Genomic DNA, 17,096 nt, shown 5'->3' with positions numbered 1-17,096 from the left:
TTTTGATGGAAATATTTTTTGTTGTGTTGTGGTTTTTTCCTTTTTAAAGTATATAATATACTGCTGAGCCAGGCAGACATAAAATTCCTTCTTGGGACATAGACATATATGTTTACATAAGACATATGCAAGGTGCCATATGGCAAAACCCCAGCTTTCATTCCCTGCACATCCTTGTGTTTCAGATGTTTAGGAGAGCACATACCCCTGCGGAGTCTTTACATGGTCTGCTGGCTAAAACTTCCATGGAAAAGAGAGACTAAATGGGCTAAGGAAAATATAGGGGAGTGGAGATCTGGGAGTTTAAAAGTTCAGGGTTTCATAAGTAAATGGGAAAGAATAACGCACATGCAGTTCGTAGTAGGCATGCTCTGGCTATTAGGGAATTAAATGACTTAGAGGAAAAAACAAAAGAAACAGATTTTCGCAGTCTGTGCATGTATGGAAAGATCCTGATTCCCAAAGGAGTCACATAATCGATGATGAAAGCATGTGTGCAACGGGAACAGTTCAAGTACCTCATCACAAAATGTGTGAACTTCTGTCTTGAAAGAGTCACTCTGGAGCTCTTTTAACCTAAAGACCCCACCTAATGACAGGCTGCTGTGAAAACCCTGGTGGTGTCCATTTAGAGCAACAAAAAAAGACAAACCAAAGGGACTAAGGGCAGGGGAGTGTGTACATAACCCTAAAGGGTGTATGGTTGCCTTATAGTTTACACCAGATGCACAGTGGCATTTATCTGGGGAGGTGAATTGCTTCAGCCTGACTCAGCTGTCTCCGGGAGCACAGGTTGTGGATCCATCTCGTGTGAGAGCAGGGAGTTTAAACCAGACAGACTGACAGCAGCCTGTCTGTGTTGCTCACAGTGGAAAATGCAGTTGTTTGGTACTCAGATAGTGTGTCCAGCTCCTGCCAGGGTTAAAACTTGTGCAATGGATTTGGTAGAGCCAGCTTTGCACAGCATGGCAGCAGTCTTGCATCTGTGGCATCCTGGAGTGTGTGCTGGAAGGTGAGGGACAGGTTGGAGAGGACTGAAGATGGAAGTGGAAGAGAAAGTTTCAAACGAGCTCAGGAATGAAAGGGGAATTGAGTGAGTAGAGAACTGGGAAAGGAGAATGGGGCCAAAGGCTGTATATGTGCCTCCTTTGAAAATGTTTACTCACAAGGTGGCAAGACATCCTGATTCTCCTGTGTTTGACAAGGCAAACACATAATATATCCTACCTATCAGACATATTGAGAATTAAACTGATTCCAAAAATGGTCATCTTAAAAAAAAAAAGGAAACACATCAAATTTCATTACATTGAGCTTATATTCTCCAAGTGCCCATTAGGAGGTTTTTAGGATTTCCTTTTAATTAAAATAATGTTTGTTGAGCTTAACATTTTCCTAAAACATTTATTTTAATGTCTTTTCCCGCTGTTCCTAGAATCCAAGTAGTGAGGAAGGATAACTGACCACAAAAAAAGACCAGATGTGCTGAGAACAATATTTTTCAGATTGCCTGGTAACAGGCTAAAGGTGATTCCAAGCCAAAGAGCCTCTGTAACAATGAATGACAAGACCTGTGTTTCATCAAGTTGCAAAAGGTTTTGTCTTGATTGCCACAAAAGAGGCCAATGGTCATTTTCAGTCTGCTCTCAGCTCTGTTTAGGGGCATAATTTAGAGGTCTGAAATCCAAATAGAAGCCAAGAATGTTGAGTTTCAAACCTGCCTGTAGGGAAAGACAGTGTATTTCTCCGAGAATCTATTCACTATTGCCTAAAATGGTTCTGTCCTTGCACATCTAGAGCCTAACTCAGAACATCAGCTGAGGCTGTGAAGTCACTGGAACCAAAGCTCATGGCATGTGTTTTCCTGAATCTTGGCCATACTTGCTAAGTTCAAAAAGTGTTGTGCCGGTCTCAGCTGGAAATCCGAACTACGTAATCCCGAAAGCCATGTTAGCAGTGAAAGAGGTAGTAGATTGTTATGTGTTCTTTGCTTCCTGTTGCACTCCAAGATAACCTTTAAAATATCATGGAAAAGTCAAATATGGGAGCCAACTCTATCCACATGCTCGAAAGTGAAAAGGTTACAGATCTCTAAACTACTGAAATGTTTTCAAATTGTATTAAGTTGGACTGATATAAAATTAACCACGCTTCTTTCTTCTGCAGTGCCAACCCTACACATTCACTCCCTTAAAATACTGTGTGTAGCCTGCAAAAATAAATTACCCAGAACAGAAATATAATGCAATCCAAATAACTAGTTTTAAAAATAAATTGAACATGAAATAACAAATATGGATGTAGCCAACAGTTAGGGTCCATAATTCACTAGAAAGACACACATGGGTTGTATTTATCTTCCACGAGTTTTTAAGATTGATACTCAACAAATTATTTCACTATCTGGGTTGTTTTAGTTTACAAGATTTTTCTTAGCCCTTCTGTCTTCACTCATACATCAATGTGAAAGTAAAGAAATAAGTATTTCTGTTGTAACATTTTATAGCATGGTTCATAAAAACTTGGAGGAAAGAGGTCTTTCTTTTTTATTCTAACCTTATTCAATACTGTTGGTTTTAATCCTAATCTTTTATAGACTGATATAATCTGTATCTGTTTGCAAATAGGCAGAGGATCTGCCACCTCTGTTTTGATACACCAGTGTAGAATAATTTTGGTCTTCACTTGACTTTCACTATACAGTGTGGCCTGCTCTGTGATAAAGAATCTTTTGGCTCTCACTGTGTTTTTATTAAGATAGTGCACAAGCATTATAAATAAATGAAGCCATGTCTCTACCAGCTGTATGAAACAGACCTTAAAATGTGGACAGGTTGTAACTGATACAGAGATCCAGGGTGAACCTGGAGTGTGGTGTGAGCTGCTTTGTTCCTCTTTGACATGTGAACTCTTGAGTGCAGCAGCGAAAATTTAATGCTGTTATTGTAAGGGTAAGGGCAAACAGCAAGGAAAGAGACTACTACCCTCTTTTGCCAGTCTAAGTGAGCCAAAGGAGCTGTGTGTGACAAATGCTCGTATTGAAAGTCCGTATGTTTGTCCCCAGGGGCTTAAAGAACTGCACAGTAATGTTTGAACGTTTTTAGTAACTTTTCGGTATAACAGTGACTTTTTTTCGATAGTCAATACCCAAGTAGTTGTTTCCTCAGCGTGATTTTCAGATCTTGCATTTTCTATCTGTGTATTACAGAGGACTCAGATAATTAATGAAACAAGGAAGGAATTCTGCACTTAAATGCACTGCTCTGGGGCTGTTTAGCTCTAAAACATTTCTTGCCACCTTCTTGCCACCAGGGAAGACACCTTAGTGATGCACAGTATTGATATTACGCAGAGATGAAATCAGAACAGTGAGAGAACTTCCAAAACTTCACAGGGTAAAACTTAGCTTGTAATAAAAAGGTAGAGTTTTCAATCCTTTGTGAGAGTTTACATTTACCTACCTGAAGAGTCACTGTTGGACAATCTGGGACCACACTGAGTGGTTTAAGAAATGTAGTCAAATGTTACTGGAAGTCTACTACTGGAACTCTACTATTAAAGTCTACTATTGGAAGTCTACTATTAAAAACTATTGCAAAGGTCTTTTAAAGTGGAGAACTTTCCTCTTTGAAGTGGTGAGAAGCCCAAATGTCTTGAGATTTGTTATGTACCAGATTGTGCAAATGACTGCAGAGAGGCCAAGAAAAGATCTGAACACCCCCTCTTTTGGGTCTCCAGGCCAAGATCTGTAAGTCTATATTTAGGATGTCTTGTTCTAAGATCTGACTGAAAACACTAGTGTTACATTTGGGTAAAGTCTGCTAAGGCTGTAGTGGCATCCATGGCTAATCAGTCCAGCCTTTTTCTAAAGTGTTTCTCCTTAAATGTGTCCATAATAGAAAAATTTAGACCCAAACTCATATCCCTGCTAATAGTTGTTCAGTGAAACAAAGGAGAAGCCGTGTTTTTTCACAAGGCATAGAAAATCTGTCTCCACAGTCGAGGCTGCCTTCCAGGGAGTGTAAGAACAACTCTAGTATCTATTTTCCAGCCTTTGCTTTCCTTTCCTTAGCTACTTTTCTGTCCCTCAGGCTTGGTGGTGTAGGATTAAGACAATCCCTCCCATTCAATGGCATGACAGGCATAAAAAACTTTATGAAAGTGTTGATTTTGTTGTTATTGAAAATGTCAAAAATGCTCTATGTGCATGAATGATTTTTGAAGATTTTGTGTTTTGAAGCATTCAGTTCATTCATTAGAGCCTTCAAGCAGGCAGCAGAGTGCTGTGCATCTCTCTGGATGCTCTTAAATTACCGACTGTGTAGTTGTGTCAGTCAGTCCTGCCATACAGTGATGGAGATTGTTCAGCACTCGTGACACGCTGAGTGTGGGTACAGCACCTTCCCCCCATGGCTTTACTGTGTTGGCACTTTTTGAGTTAATAATTCCCTCTCAGTGGAGGGGTTTAATGGCCTCTTCAGTGTGGATGATTTTCACTTGTTTGAGAAAATCTGGTAATGTTTGGTCTTTCACTCGTCTCACGTGACTCATCCTGCTGCCAGTAACAGCGTTCCATTTCTCAGTGTTGTCGTGGTACATTTTGGACATCACATCCAAACAAAACCAAGAATGGCAATTTTTTTTTTTTTAACAAGAAGTAATTAAAGAGAATGAACAGTAAGAAAAAAAAAGGCAAATGACCTAGTTTGGTCTTCGCCGCAAAACCCACAGTTCTCTGGGGATATCTAAGTATGTTAAGCAAATATTTCAAATCTATCTCTATTTTGAATGTGAGTCATTTCAGTTAGACATCTTTCAGTTATTTGTCCACTGGTCTTAATTAGGTAAACTCCAAAGCCCTGCAACATGTGTTTATTGTTGAATAATTACCCTTTTGGTAAGTCTTCTTGCTCTTACCTTCTTAGCCTTAATAGCTAATTTGATCAGTAACAAGCCTTCCTGCATGGTAAACAAGGTGTTTTCTGGGGAAGAAAGAGAGATATTGCCCTTTAGTTAGGGCTGTTTTGAATGTGGATGTCATTCTTGCACAGACAGGTTTCCTTTGGTGTGAGCATATGTCCTGCTTTGTTCCAGCAGAATTTACCCCCAGCAAGAAATGTAGGGCTGACCCTGCATATCCCAACCAGTTCCAGTGTCATTCCTGAGGTGTGGACACAGTCAATGGGGCCAATTCTCACAAGACTTAATCTGGCATAAATCAAGAAAAAACTTCCCCAAAGTCAGTTCCCCCAGAATGAAAGGAGCAAGGTATCCAAAATGAAACTAACTTGATTACTCATATGGAAGGAATTGCCTGATTGCAGCCTTTGCACACTACTGCATCAGCTGCTTCCGTTCCCTTCGCGAACATTTAAATGTAAAGATATAAATCAAAAGCTCAGGACAGAAAGAGAGAAAGACAGAAGTTACCTTGATGGATTCCACTTCCATGAGATCCTTCTGGAAACCATTCTGCTTTTATTAGATTTACTCTCTGTAAATTAGGATTACTTTTTTATATGGATTTATGGAATGGCTATGGTGTAGTGCAAGTGGGGTGAACCCTCTGGTCTAAGGCGAGGGAGTGTGTGCTCTTTTCATCTGTTATTGGAAAGTTACAGTATGTGGGTTAAAGGCCCCTCGATACCAGTGAAAGAAGAGTTCCAGACATGGAAAGTGCTTAAATTCTGTGTGTGCCAGCCAGTGATATTAATATTGTATAGAACAGCCAGTTGTCAGAGGGCCAGATTCTGTTCTCAGTTACAGCGGTGTAAAGCAGACTTTTTTCAGAGGCAATGAATTCACCTTCACAAGTGCTTGAAGAGTTAAAGATAGACTCAGGTTGTCCGTGTTCAGAGAGAATCTCTGAGCTGCTGCTTTTTCGGCTGCTGGGGGAGATAAAAAAACGTGAGCTGGTGGTGGTGTCCCTTGTCTGTCATTGTTCCAACTTCCATATGGTAGGCACATTTCGGAGGCTTTGGTACAAGTGTGACTTCACTCAGGGCACTGTTGTGCAAGACATTTTTAGCTCTCATTAATGAATCTGTAAGGTACTTTGTGAAGGCAAATGTACAGTGGATTAGCTGAAAACAGAATTTCACACAGATTTAGCATAAGTGCTCTGTTCTTTTGCAGGGAACAAATGTGTTTTCTGATTTGACAGCTACAAGAGAAGATAATTATTTTTGACAGCACAGGGATAGTGTTCATGTTATTCTAGGAAATCTCCATCTTCACACAAATAGGTATCACTGTGTGCTACAGTTGGTATTGCTGAGCTTTGGTGAAAGCTTCAAGTTTCTTTGTTTTGATAATATGATAAAATTGGTAAAGTACATATTTAGAAAGCCCTAATGAATTTCAGACTTGTATCATTTGGGGAATGAAAGAAAGTGTTTTATTATGAGTCCAGTATAAACCTTAAACATTTTAAGCGACTCCACAATATTTTGGAGGGAAGATACATCTTGACTATATTCCAAGTAACACTGCTGATGGAAATAGAGGAACTGGGTATTGGGTGAATTGGGTATTGTAAGTCTGATTGATTTACCATCTTTTCTTGGTCGTGTGGCCTTTGGAAGTGTGGAGAGCTGATTCACTAGTGTTCAACAGTGTATTTAGATACCCTTTAAATGTGATTCTCCTAAACCAATTAAGAATCCAAAGTCTCATTATACAGTCTTGCTAAGGTAGGTATTATCCCTGAAGTGAGTTAAATTATGATTGAATGAAGCCAGAATAGGAATGGGATAAAGCCCAATGAAGCTGTGGACTCCAGAGAATCATGATAATTTATGTCATGATTACAAGCAGGGCAGAGCTAATAATCAGAAAGACCCACTATAAGCTGAAAGGCCTCCAAAGTGATCTTAAAAGGTTGGGTGACTGCCTTGTACAGGCCAGAAGATGCTGAATTTCTGTACAGCTTCTGTATCTCTTCAGAGTCATTCAAAACAGTCACACAGTGTCAGTGAATTCAGGTCTCTGAATATAGATCTGAAATAACTAGAACATATATATTAATTACCATGAAGAAGGCTAATGGCCCATTTTGTATAGTTTAAATGCAAACCAGTTTCTCTTTAAAATCTCTTTCCTGAAAAATCTTACATGGGCTTTTTATAAATGTTTATATAAAATGATGCTGACCTACACTTCCTAGGACTTTTCACATGCCTTGGTGTCGTGATGGAGCTGGGTAGGAAAAACTCAGTATTAGTTTTCCAATTTGAAAGATTCTGACTTCTGAAAAAGTAAAAATCAAATAAATGGTCAAGAAATGTAATGTATCAGCCAAACACTGAAAACTTTTCGCTGGAAACAGGGAATTCTCTTCTGGAAATGTCACAATAGCGCCTCATGCAAGTTGTAATTTGGGTGTCATATGTGCCCGCTCTTTTCTGTGGCTCTGGACTACATCTTCATCTGACATGGTCTTCCCATTACAATGGCTCCATGGAGCATGATGGGGATGCTGTGGAGCCCAGCCAGTAGAGGAGAATGGACTTTTGTGCTGCGAGGCCTTTCACGAATTCTAAGTTACCAGAGACTTTTTTTGCCTTCCCCAGTCACCTCTTTCTTTTCATTTATACTCACCAAACCCCTGAATGTGATTCTCATAATTTTCAAAGCTTTCATTGACTGTAATTATAGAGGACCATGGCAGCCCAGGCTCTCCCACTCACCTTCAGTTTGCTACAGGGTTAGAATATGATCAGAGGGGTGGAACACCTCTGCTCTGGAGACTGGACTTGTTCAGCCTGGAGAAGAGAAGGCTCTGGGGAGACCGTATTGTGGCCTTTCAATATGTAAAGCAGAACTTGTAAGAAAAACAGAAAAACTTTTTACTAGGGATTGTAGTAATAGGACAAGGGGCAGTGGTTTTAAACTGAAGGAAGATAGATTTAGTTAGGATATAAGGAAGGAAATTTTTCATGAAGAGTGGTGAGGCACTGGCACAGTTTGCCCAGAGGAACTGTGGATGCCCCATCCCTGGAACAGTTCAAGGCCAGGTTGGATGGGACTTTGAGCAACCTGGTCTAGTGGAAGACATGCCTGGCCATGACAGGGGGTTTGGACTAGATGATCTTTGAAGGTCCCTTCCAACCCAAGCCATTCTATGATTCAATACTGATATATACCTGCCCTGGATAATACCACAAATTATACTGCTGAAATGGTAGAAGTTGTGTTGTCTGTGGTGGGTCCAGTGAGGGTTTCAGTAGAAGCAGGAGCAGACCTGAGAGCAGTGTAGAGCAGGTTATTGGTGATGGGGATGTTTGTAAGTCTGTGGCTGCTCATAGAGATTGATTTCACACAATTAATTTCACACAATTACTAAGTCAGGTACTTAGTTTAAGTTACTTGTTTAGGCACCTTGTATAGTCAGTGAGAAGAGGAAAACATGTCTTGGAGCTGCATGAGCCTATTTTGGGATGGCTGAATGATGTAGACATTGTCTGGGTAAAACTCGAGAGACAACAAAACTATAGTGGGATGAATTGTGCCTTGTAACACACCTGGATGCTTGTGAAAATCAATGATTTGCAGGAAACTGAGCACAAGTTTTATCTTTTCTGTCCCTTTGCAGAATTTGTTTTCTTCCTCAGTGTGTGACACTCAGTGCCTCCTTGGAGAGTGGGCTGACTACAATGCAGTTCCCCTCACCATCAGAGCTGGGTACAAGGGTGAAGGAGCCACTTCTGAGCTCTGTATGGAAACTACAGAACTACGCTTGCCTTAGTATCTGACACCATTACATTTTGTCTGCATGAAAAATCAGATTTGAGGAAGATCTAGTATTTTAAGAACATGATTTATCTACCATAGTGAAAATGGTTATATATATATTTCTGAGTAATACTGCTATAGCTCTAGGCTGTTTTTCTAGTCTGTAAAATGGAGTATTTACCAGAGCAGAATTTATGATTATTAGCATTAGCATTTATAATAATAGCTTACTTGGAAAATACAGTTAAATGTATAAATTAAAACAAAACCACTTAAATTTTTTCACACTGTTGACCTGACAGTAAAGTAGAAACATGCCCATCTAAAGTCATAATCAGAGAGATAATTATCTGCAAAGAAAAACTCGACTTACGTCACTGTTTTCAGAGAGTCCCTCTCCCTGGAAATAAAGGGACTCTGAAACATCCCTCTCCAAAATGTAGCAGGCAAGGCTTTACCCTAAAAATGCAAAGAAGGAAAGGAAGTTACCTTTTTTGAGGTAGAAATAGCCACAAAACTTAAAATGAGAAATAAACAATAGTTCACAGATCCAGATTCCTTTGCAATTAATTTTGTCTTCCTTGTGAAACCCTTCATTTCCACTGCCGTGTCATTGATGAGAATTCTGCAGGGAAATCCAAAACGAGTGTACAAAGTAGTAGTGAGTTCTTAGTCAAAGGCTTATTGTTTTTTATTTTACTTATTTTTTTGACAGTGAACGGTGGCTACAATCATTGCAGTTTGATCTCCGAGAAGAAGACCATGATGGACATGGAGATGACGAGTAGTTCAGTGCCTGTCTGCAGGCAAGGGCTGTTCATCCACACGGGGAACTCCCTCATGCGAGAGCACCCCCTGTCCCGGGAGAGGCTGCTGCACGTGGGTCAGCTCAACCTGGCGCACTCGGATATGAGGTACCAAAGCTGCAACTTTTATCAGTTCGTGCACTTTGCTCTTCTGGAGAGTTGCTTTGTTGGAACTGTTTCCCAGTAGCATCTGCGGGTGCTACATTTGAAAGTGTATTATTGGCTTCCCCTTTGTTTCGGAAGTCCTTCAGTGCCAGAGGAGTCACTGCGTGTGCAGCCACAGCCCCTGAACTGAAGTTTAAATACAGCTTCTCTGTGGGGGCTCTTCCAGGGTGCTCAAAAGTAGATGAGAACTTTGCCTCAGAGGGTTCAGTAGGGTCAGACTTACCTCCCCTGTACCTCTGCCCCACTGCCATGGTGTTTCCAAATTGCAGCCTGGAGGGCAGGGATGATACTCGGTCCCAACCCAGTGTCTCCCATGTGACAGTTTGGCATGCCACCATCAAACGTACAGGAAGCCAATGCCACTTTAATTTCTACTGCATCTCCTTTTCAGTGTTCAGTATTTTCAGTGTTCCCATACAGCCACATCCTTGGTATTTGCTTTTAAGGCCGTAATGTGAAAATTTGGTCTCTGGTTTTGATATATACACTGTAGTTGGATATGCTATGAACAGAATCTCTATTTAAACATTTGCTATAAATTAATTATATGAAAACACAGAACTCCATTATTTTTTTGTTGTTGTAACAAATTTAACATTACCAGATTTTAAACAAGTACCCTAAACAGACATCCATTGTGAATAGAAGCCTGCTACAAATTAAAATCTGTCCATCTATTTTAATTACGCTGCTTTTTGGCAGGGGATATAATATGGAATAATCTTGACCTTTTTGAAGAGCTGTAGAAAAGAGAAACCTCAGTAAAGTTGCAGCCTTTATCTTAGGTACTTGGAATAACTGGCACTATGTGCATGGAACTATCAAGCCCAAATTTCCATAGCCACAGCAAGAGGAAATACAGCCTACAGCTCGGTCTTGAAAATCCAACTGTTTCTGATTTTATTATACATATTTATGTCTTGTTTCCCCTTTTCCATTTACTGGTGGGGTAGGAACATCTGTGTTTTCAGGAGAAGGAGGCAAAGTAACATGACAAGCAAGTGGAAAGAGTTTTTTGTATGTTTGTTTGTTTAAAAAGGACAAATAATATCCATGCCACATAACAAAATATTCCAGTATTGCTACAAAGATTTGTAGATGCATTTGCAGCTGGATGTAAATCTGCTCCCTCCTGGCTTCTTTATGGCTCAATGTGGGACTGGCAATTATCAACCTTTTTTTAATTCTGTCAGTGAGGACAATTATAAAACAAAGATAATTAGGGCAGGAGCAAACAAAAGGAGGAAGAGAGTGCTCTGCTTAGATCTTTCTGAACCTTTTTGTAAAATTTATAATGAGGAAATGACAGATACCTGCATACCTGGCATCACAGTACCCACCCTCAGAAATATGAACCCCTTCCAGCCCCCATTTGGAAGAGGATTCCCAGAGCAACATAAAGGATTGTCTGTTGCATAACATGAGAAAGCAGCGGGTTATAGGCCTGATTCCCTCTCCTTTGCCTTGTGGCATGGTCTAAAGCCTTGAAGCTCTACTGCTTCTAAGTTTGGAAATGTATGGAGAGTATCTTGAAGGACCCTTCTTCTCCATTACAGGTTTGGTTTTGTGTCCCACTGATCATGCTTTTGCTTGTGTGTCCACCTGGCTAGTACTGATTTTGTCAGCATGGGATTAGCAAGGTGAAGCCAGTGCCCAGCTCTGCTCTGTGGACCTCCTAGACACAGTGTCTCATTGTATCACTGTGCTGCTCGTGAGACACGTGGTTCAGAGCCAGAACTTTGGCATTTGAGAGAAGCATTTGGGATGATTTCTGTTCGTGGTGTTTGTGACACTGAAGGTTCTTTACAAACAAGTAACAGAAAAGATGATCTTTCCTGAAGATCTGAAAACAGGAGAACATAACTGAGGTGGGGGTAAATGCCCAGCAGTGAAATTAGTGGGAGCCAGGAGTGCTCTGCACCCCCCCGCCCCCCATCTCAACCTTCATTAGAAAATAGAGAAGTAGGGCTGGAGTTGTCAGATATTGGAGCACACAGAAGTCAGGGCAAACTCTCTTTGGTTGTTCTTCCCAGTTCTAGTGACCAGCACAGAAATAAACGGAGATACAAATTCAAACAGTCTCTCTGGGTTGAGCTTTGAACAGCTTTGTGTTTCTAGGGTATGGAATGTCAGGGAAAAGCCAAACAAACCAGAGAGCACCTCCCCTAGAAATCAAAAGTCTCCCTCAGGATTTGGAGTTGTGATTGTCCTTTTTTCCCCTCAGTGCACTGAAACTTGTTATCCCCTTCAGCTTCTCCCTGAATTGCTTTCTCTTGAAAACTGTATTCTAGGGATGACTGCCGTAGTCCAAGAATCATGATCCTTCTTCTTCCTGGCCCCTTTTCCCCACTCAGTTAATATCTTCTAAGTTCTGCAGCCTAATTGCTGCTACATTCTATCTGTGAATGCAATGCGTGTGGGACTGGAAAAGTCCCAATACCTTCCTCACCACAACTGGAGTCAGCACACAGCTAATGTTGGCCCTTTGTCAAATAATCCATTATCAGACGCGGCAAACCCTCCCACACGGTGCTCAGTGCTCAGATGTAAAACCCAGGGAAGACATCAGAGCACTCGGATAGTGTTGCACGGGGTCCCTGGATGTGCAGCAGAACAATCCCCTCCAGCTTCTTAAAACTGTCAGTTATCACCGAGCACACATTTACAGTGGCAATGGAAGGCATGTATGTTTTGTAAATAATCCGGAGATTTCAGATACAGTCATCTTTTCCTCTGAGGACAGTTGGGAACTGCAGCGCTTCTGGCGTGGTGCTACTGGCCTCGTGCTCTGGCTCCAATTACCACGTAAGGGAGTCTCTTTGGAAACACTGTCTTAGTATCCTCTGAGAGGCTGCTGTTACTCTTCAAAGGCCTTACACTCAGCTTTCCTGTGCTTCAGCAGCAATTCTGCTCCCTCGGACTGTCCATCCCTGGTGCATGGATGCTCCCCATGAAGAGAGGCTTGTGGGGTGTATTCTCCTGCTGACTCCACTCCCTTCCAGGATTGCCCATTTGGAAGCCCCCCAAAGCTGCTCGTGCTGATCCATGTGTCCACACGGTGCTCCTTACGCTGTCCTGCTCTACTTCGTCCCCTCATCTTGGCTGTTTTATTTCGTAGACATTTATATTTGGCTGCTGCCCAGAGATCATGAAATCCTTAGGGGCCAGCACAGCCTGTGGGTACCAGGCCTGGAATCTGATCCCTGGCTGTGACAGCAAGATGCCTTTGCAGGAGCAAATAGTCAATGGGTAAAAGAGGACCCACCCAGCAAGTTGGATGCCAGACACCTTATGTTGCTCCTGCATTAGTTTTGTTTCTTTGCACCTTCTTCCTCCAACCCTTTCAGGACTGGGAGGAACGAACAGGGCTTTCCCTAGAATAGTGATGGCAAAATTCTGCCAGTAATACAGGAACTGTGCATTAATGCAACCTCAGCATTAAGTAGCCCAGCGCTCAAAACATCAGGAGATTGAAGAAATGTTAGATCCTCCCAGCAGAGCTAACTCACATGGGATATGTAGTGTATATAAGTATACAGTGCTACAGAGAAAACTGCAGTCCCTGGAAAGGACTTGCTTCTGATCTGCACAAGCAACCTGTGCTTATCATTTTGTAGGCAGAGCAATGGATAAGACATGGCTGTGGCAATGGGAAGTATGAATTCAGTGCCATCATTGCTTTTGAAATAAGGTGTTCCAGCTTGCCTTTTGGTTCAAAACTCCTCTCTTGTGTGTCTCATATTCTACATGGCAGCATCACAGCAATACAGTCCTGACTCTGAGTAAACTCCTCTGCTGGAAATGCAGATGGATGTTCCTGAGAGTTTTGGGAAGCTAGTATTTCTCAGGATAGGGATGTTTGTATCCATCCTGCAGGTACTCTGCACTGACTCCAGCTTAGGCAAAAGCCAAACTCCTCATGGGGATTTTTGGCAAGATGGGAGCTTTACATAAAGCTTAATAATATGACACCAATTATCACAGGCTGAAATGTAAGGCTTGGGTTAGCTTTATGTGATGTAGGAAATGTGTTGTGTTTACTTTAGCCTGAGGCTTTGGGACCACTAAACTATGATACAAACTGAATTATTTAGAAGAGTTTTTGTACAGCAGAAACTAAGTAATAGGAAATACTGTGCCTGGCATGGCATGTGTAAAGCCTTTCTCAGAATGAGTTTAAAACACCATGCTTTTTACTGAGCAAGCAGAGCAGGGTTTCCCAAACATGTGCCATAAAAGTATACTTATGCCACATATTTTACAGACATATGGTTCTGTAAATGTTAAAAAATAATGTATGAATACAGTTGGGCTTGGGTTTTTTTAGTATAAATTTACCATCTGCAAAAACAGGTGCTTTAAGTTTACCCTGAGACCAACTGTGCAAACCTAAAGGGAGAAATTATAAGTAATGGTTTATGGAAACCTCTAAAATGTTTAAATATACTCGTTTGAAATTTCTGGTGGCAAATGCAAGATCTGATTGTTCTATATCAGTGAATGGTGGGGAATTTCACTTCTCTCACGATCTTAAAGGGTTTTTTAATATTAAGCCCTATTGCCTGCAAACTGTTGGAGCTTAGAAACCTGTCACTAGTGAATGCAGTGTTGCCAGTTGTGTGCCTCGAACAGGTGTCATTTTGACAACCTTAATTTCATGGGAAGGAAGTATTTTTGAAGCTTTATATTGTTGTTATGTTTTTTTCTAATTGCTCATTCTCTGAGAGCTGTTACCAGGGAAGTTGTAGAAGTTGTCACAGCTTCCCATTTTAATGTTAGTGGTGGATAATAGTGATAAAATCATCTAAGGTATAAAATAAATGCAGTTTATTCAGCAGCTTCACAGTTTAATATATGTTTATGTCCAAAATACCTTATGCATATGTGTTTCATGCTTTAAAATGTGTCAGATCTGCCTTAGCTGTGGTGTCACACACAAGTTGCCAAATGGTTGGGTTTTTTCCAGCTTTTGTGGTGCTAACATCAGAAAAGCATGAAATTTATTTAAGTGGAACATGTCAGCCTAAGAGCCATGGGGCACTTCTCTGGAGGGTTTATTAGCTCAGGTACAGCTTTCCTGCACACAGATGTACTGCTTCCTCTTCTGAGTCTGGCACATCGCTGCACAGTGAAGCCATAGGTTAAACCCTCCCGTGCTTTAGGGATATGTAAGGAACACCCTCTGGTCCTAAGAAAAATCACACAGTTGGATCATCCACAGTAAATGTTTATAGCTGAGATAAAATGTTTTATTTTAAGCCATAAACCAGTTGCTAACTGCTTGGAAGAAAATGTTAGGAGGAGCTGTTTCCTGATGCACTGTTTCTTTGAAAAGTCTATGTGGCATTTCTCAAGATTCTGCTTCCTGAATGAATGGATTCAGCACACATCAGGAAAGATGAAAAATCGCTTTTGCAGAACAATCTTACTTTGACTTACAGACCCATGCACACTTTATTATGAAAAATAGAAATGGGAGTGCACAGGCTGCCAGTTTAAATCTACCAACTGTGTACTTTGTATTTTGTGAATGTAAATACTCAGCTGATATCTCATTGATTCTGAACCGCTGGTTGAAATTGAGCAGTTCTTTCTTTGTATTCCTTTTTTCCCCACTGATCTTGTTCCTGTTTTAGTCTAGTGAAGGAAAGCCTGTCTCGGACATGTAAGCGTAGCTCAGCCAGCCTTTTTTGATTCGTGTGAACAAGAATGCCAAGGCATTTTCCCAGTGTGCTCTGAGGAAAATGCTGATATTTGAATAATTCAAAAATGCCCAAAGCTCTCAAACTTCATTCTCAGCTATTGTTTTGCCCGATCTATTATGCATTGAAAGCCTAGATTGTGATTGATGAACTGCCTGTAGCAGTGGAGGGGAGATTGTCTGTTCCGTGTGTAACCCATTGCGTAAAATTAATCCCGTGTAAAATGATGCTGACTTTACACAGGTTGTAGGGGAAGCATTGCAGATTTTTTTTGGTGTAATTGCTGCATTAGACAGGCAACATTCAGCAGAGAGCAAACGCTTCCATTCTCCAGGGCTTAACAAGTGTTGTATCTTGTACAAAAATCATAAATCCTGTGGTAGTTAGCGATGCTTAATGAAAACTGTATTACAGGTCACCCAGGTTTCAAGACTCAGTAGATTCTGCTGCTCCATGCCTGAATGGAAGTCACCCGGCTCAGCACATTAAACAAGAATGCCCGAGTGATTATAAGGTTCTGTCTGAGGCTTCCACACATAGGAGGATTACGGAGGGGATGGAGCTGAGAGCCTCCGGTAGTCTGCATCCTGAACTAGACCTAATGAATAATAGCTTTACAAATTCACTTTCATCCTACTTGTTTAATAATGAACACAGCTCCTCCCTGAGTCCTTTGTCACTTGGCACCCCTCAGCACTCAGCTAGGCTACAAACAAGCAACCTGAAGAAGAGATGCATCTCTGTTGTGCCGTCTTCAGCCGAAGGAATCGATATTACCGCGATCATCCGCACATCGCAGACGTCACTGGTCACCTGTGTGAATGGGCTGCGAACTAATGCAGCTGGCATTTCCTCTCATCCTGTGGAGATCAGTCATCACAGTGCTCAAAAATCCTCTCAGCCCCAATCTTGCTCTCAGCCTGGAAACCCTTGCAGTATTCCCTCCCCTCCAGCATGTCTTGTACCTCTTTCCGCTGACTGTGACAGAGGTGACTGTGAGCAGATACAAATGCAGCAAGTGGAGGAGAATGGAAGCCTCAGCCTTATGATGAATGGTACTGGCATTGCTCACCAGAACACCTCGCACAGCACCCAGAAGGTGAGTTTCTTAAAACAAGAACCAGCTGACGATTATTCCTCCAGTGCTGATCTTTTTCGCCATCACCAGGGGCTGCCTCCCCCTTACCACCTCCACCAGCAGCTAAGCCAGACCCAAGGGACTCTGCCTCACTTAAACGCCTCCATGTCTCCAAAGTCCCTGCAGCCCAGTGACGGGGATGAACAGGACCTGAGCAGTGGCAAACAGGTCTGTCAGTGGATTGACTGCAGTGCCACTTATGACCAACAAGACGAACTGGTCAGACACATAGAAAAGACTCACATTGACCAGCGGAAGGGAGAGGACTTCACTTGCTTCTGGGCAGGCTGTGTCCGCCGCTATAAACCCTTCAATGCTCGTTACAAACTGCTGATTCATATGAGGGTTCATTCTGGAGAAAAACCAAACAAGTGCATGGTAAGTCTGGATTATATTTGTTTGAATAGAAACATAACTGCTCTGCTCTCATTCTTGCTCTCTCTTCGATCTTATTCCAATATAATTGTTGTGCTTTCCTGTAACTTAGTCTGCAGCAGGCTAAAGGGGAATTGGAGAAACCCTTAATCTAGAAGGAAATGATTGAGTAAGAAA

The 17,096-nt window shown here is 41.5% G+C and overlaps 1 protein-coding gene across 3 annotated transcripts in view; it reads left to right on the top strand.

Annotated features, from left to right (window-relative positions):
• Positions 1-17,096, top strand: part of GLIS1 (GLIS family zinc finger 1) — a 189,046-nt gene that overhangs the window by 83,592 nt on the left and 88,358 nt on the right. For all 3 annotated transcript variants that reach the window (XM_039380570.1, XM_039380569.1, XM_027748657.2), the window contains 2 exons: positions 9,449-9,647; positions 15,821-16,922. In XM_039380570.1, the coding sequence (XP_039236504.1) occupies positions 9,496-9,647; positions 15,821-16,922 (1,254 nt within the window). In that variant the 5' untranslated portion in view covers positions 9,449-9,495. The remainder of the gene's footprint in view (positions 1-9,448; positions 9,648-15,820; positions 16,923-17,096) is intronic.

The sequence above is a fragment of the Pipra filicauda genome, unplaced genomic scaffold (assembly GCF_003945595.2).
Source record: "Pipra filicauda isolate LSUMZ 115617 unplaced genomic scaffold, ASM394559v2 scaffold19_size4547281_pilon, whole genome shotgun sequence".
Taxonomy (NCBI): Eukaryota; Metazoa; Chordata; class Aves; order Passeriformes; family Pipridae; genus Pipra; species Pipra filicauda.
Note: the sequence above shows the minus strand (reverse complement) of the source record. Positions and strands in the feature narration are given on the sequence as shown.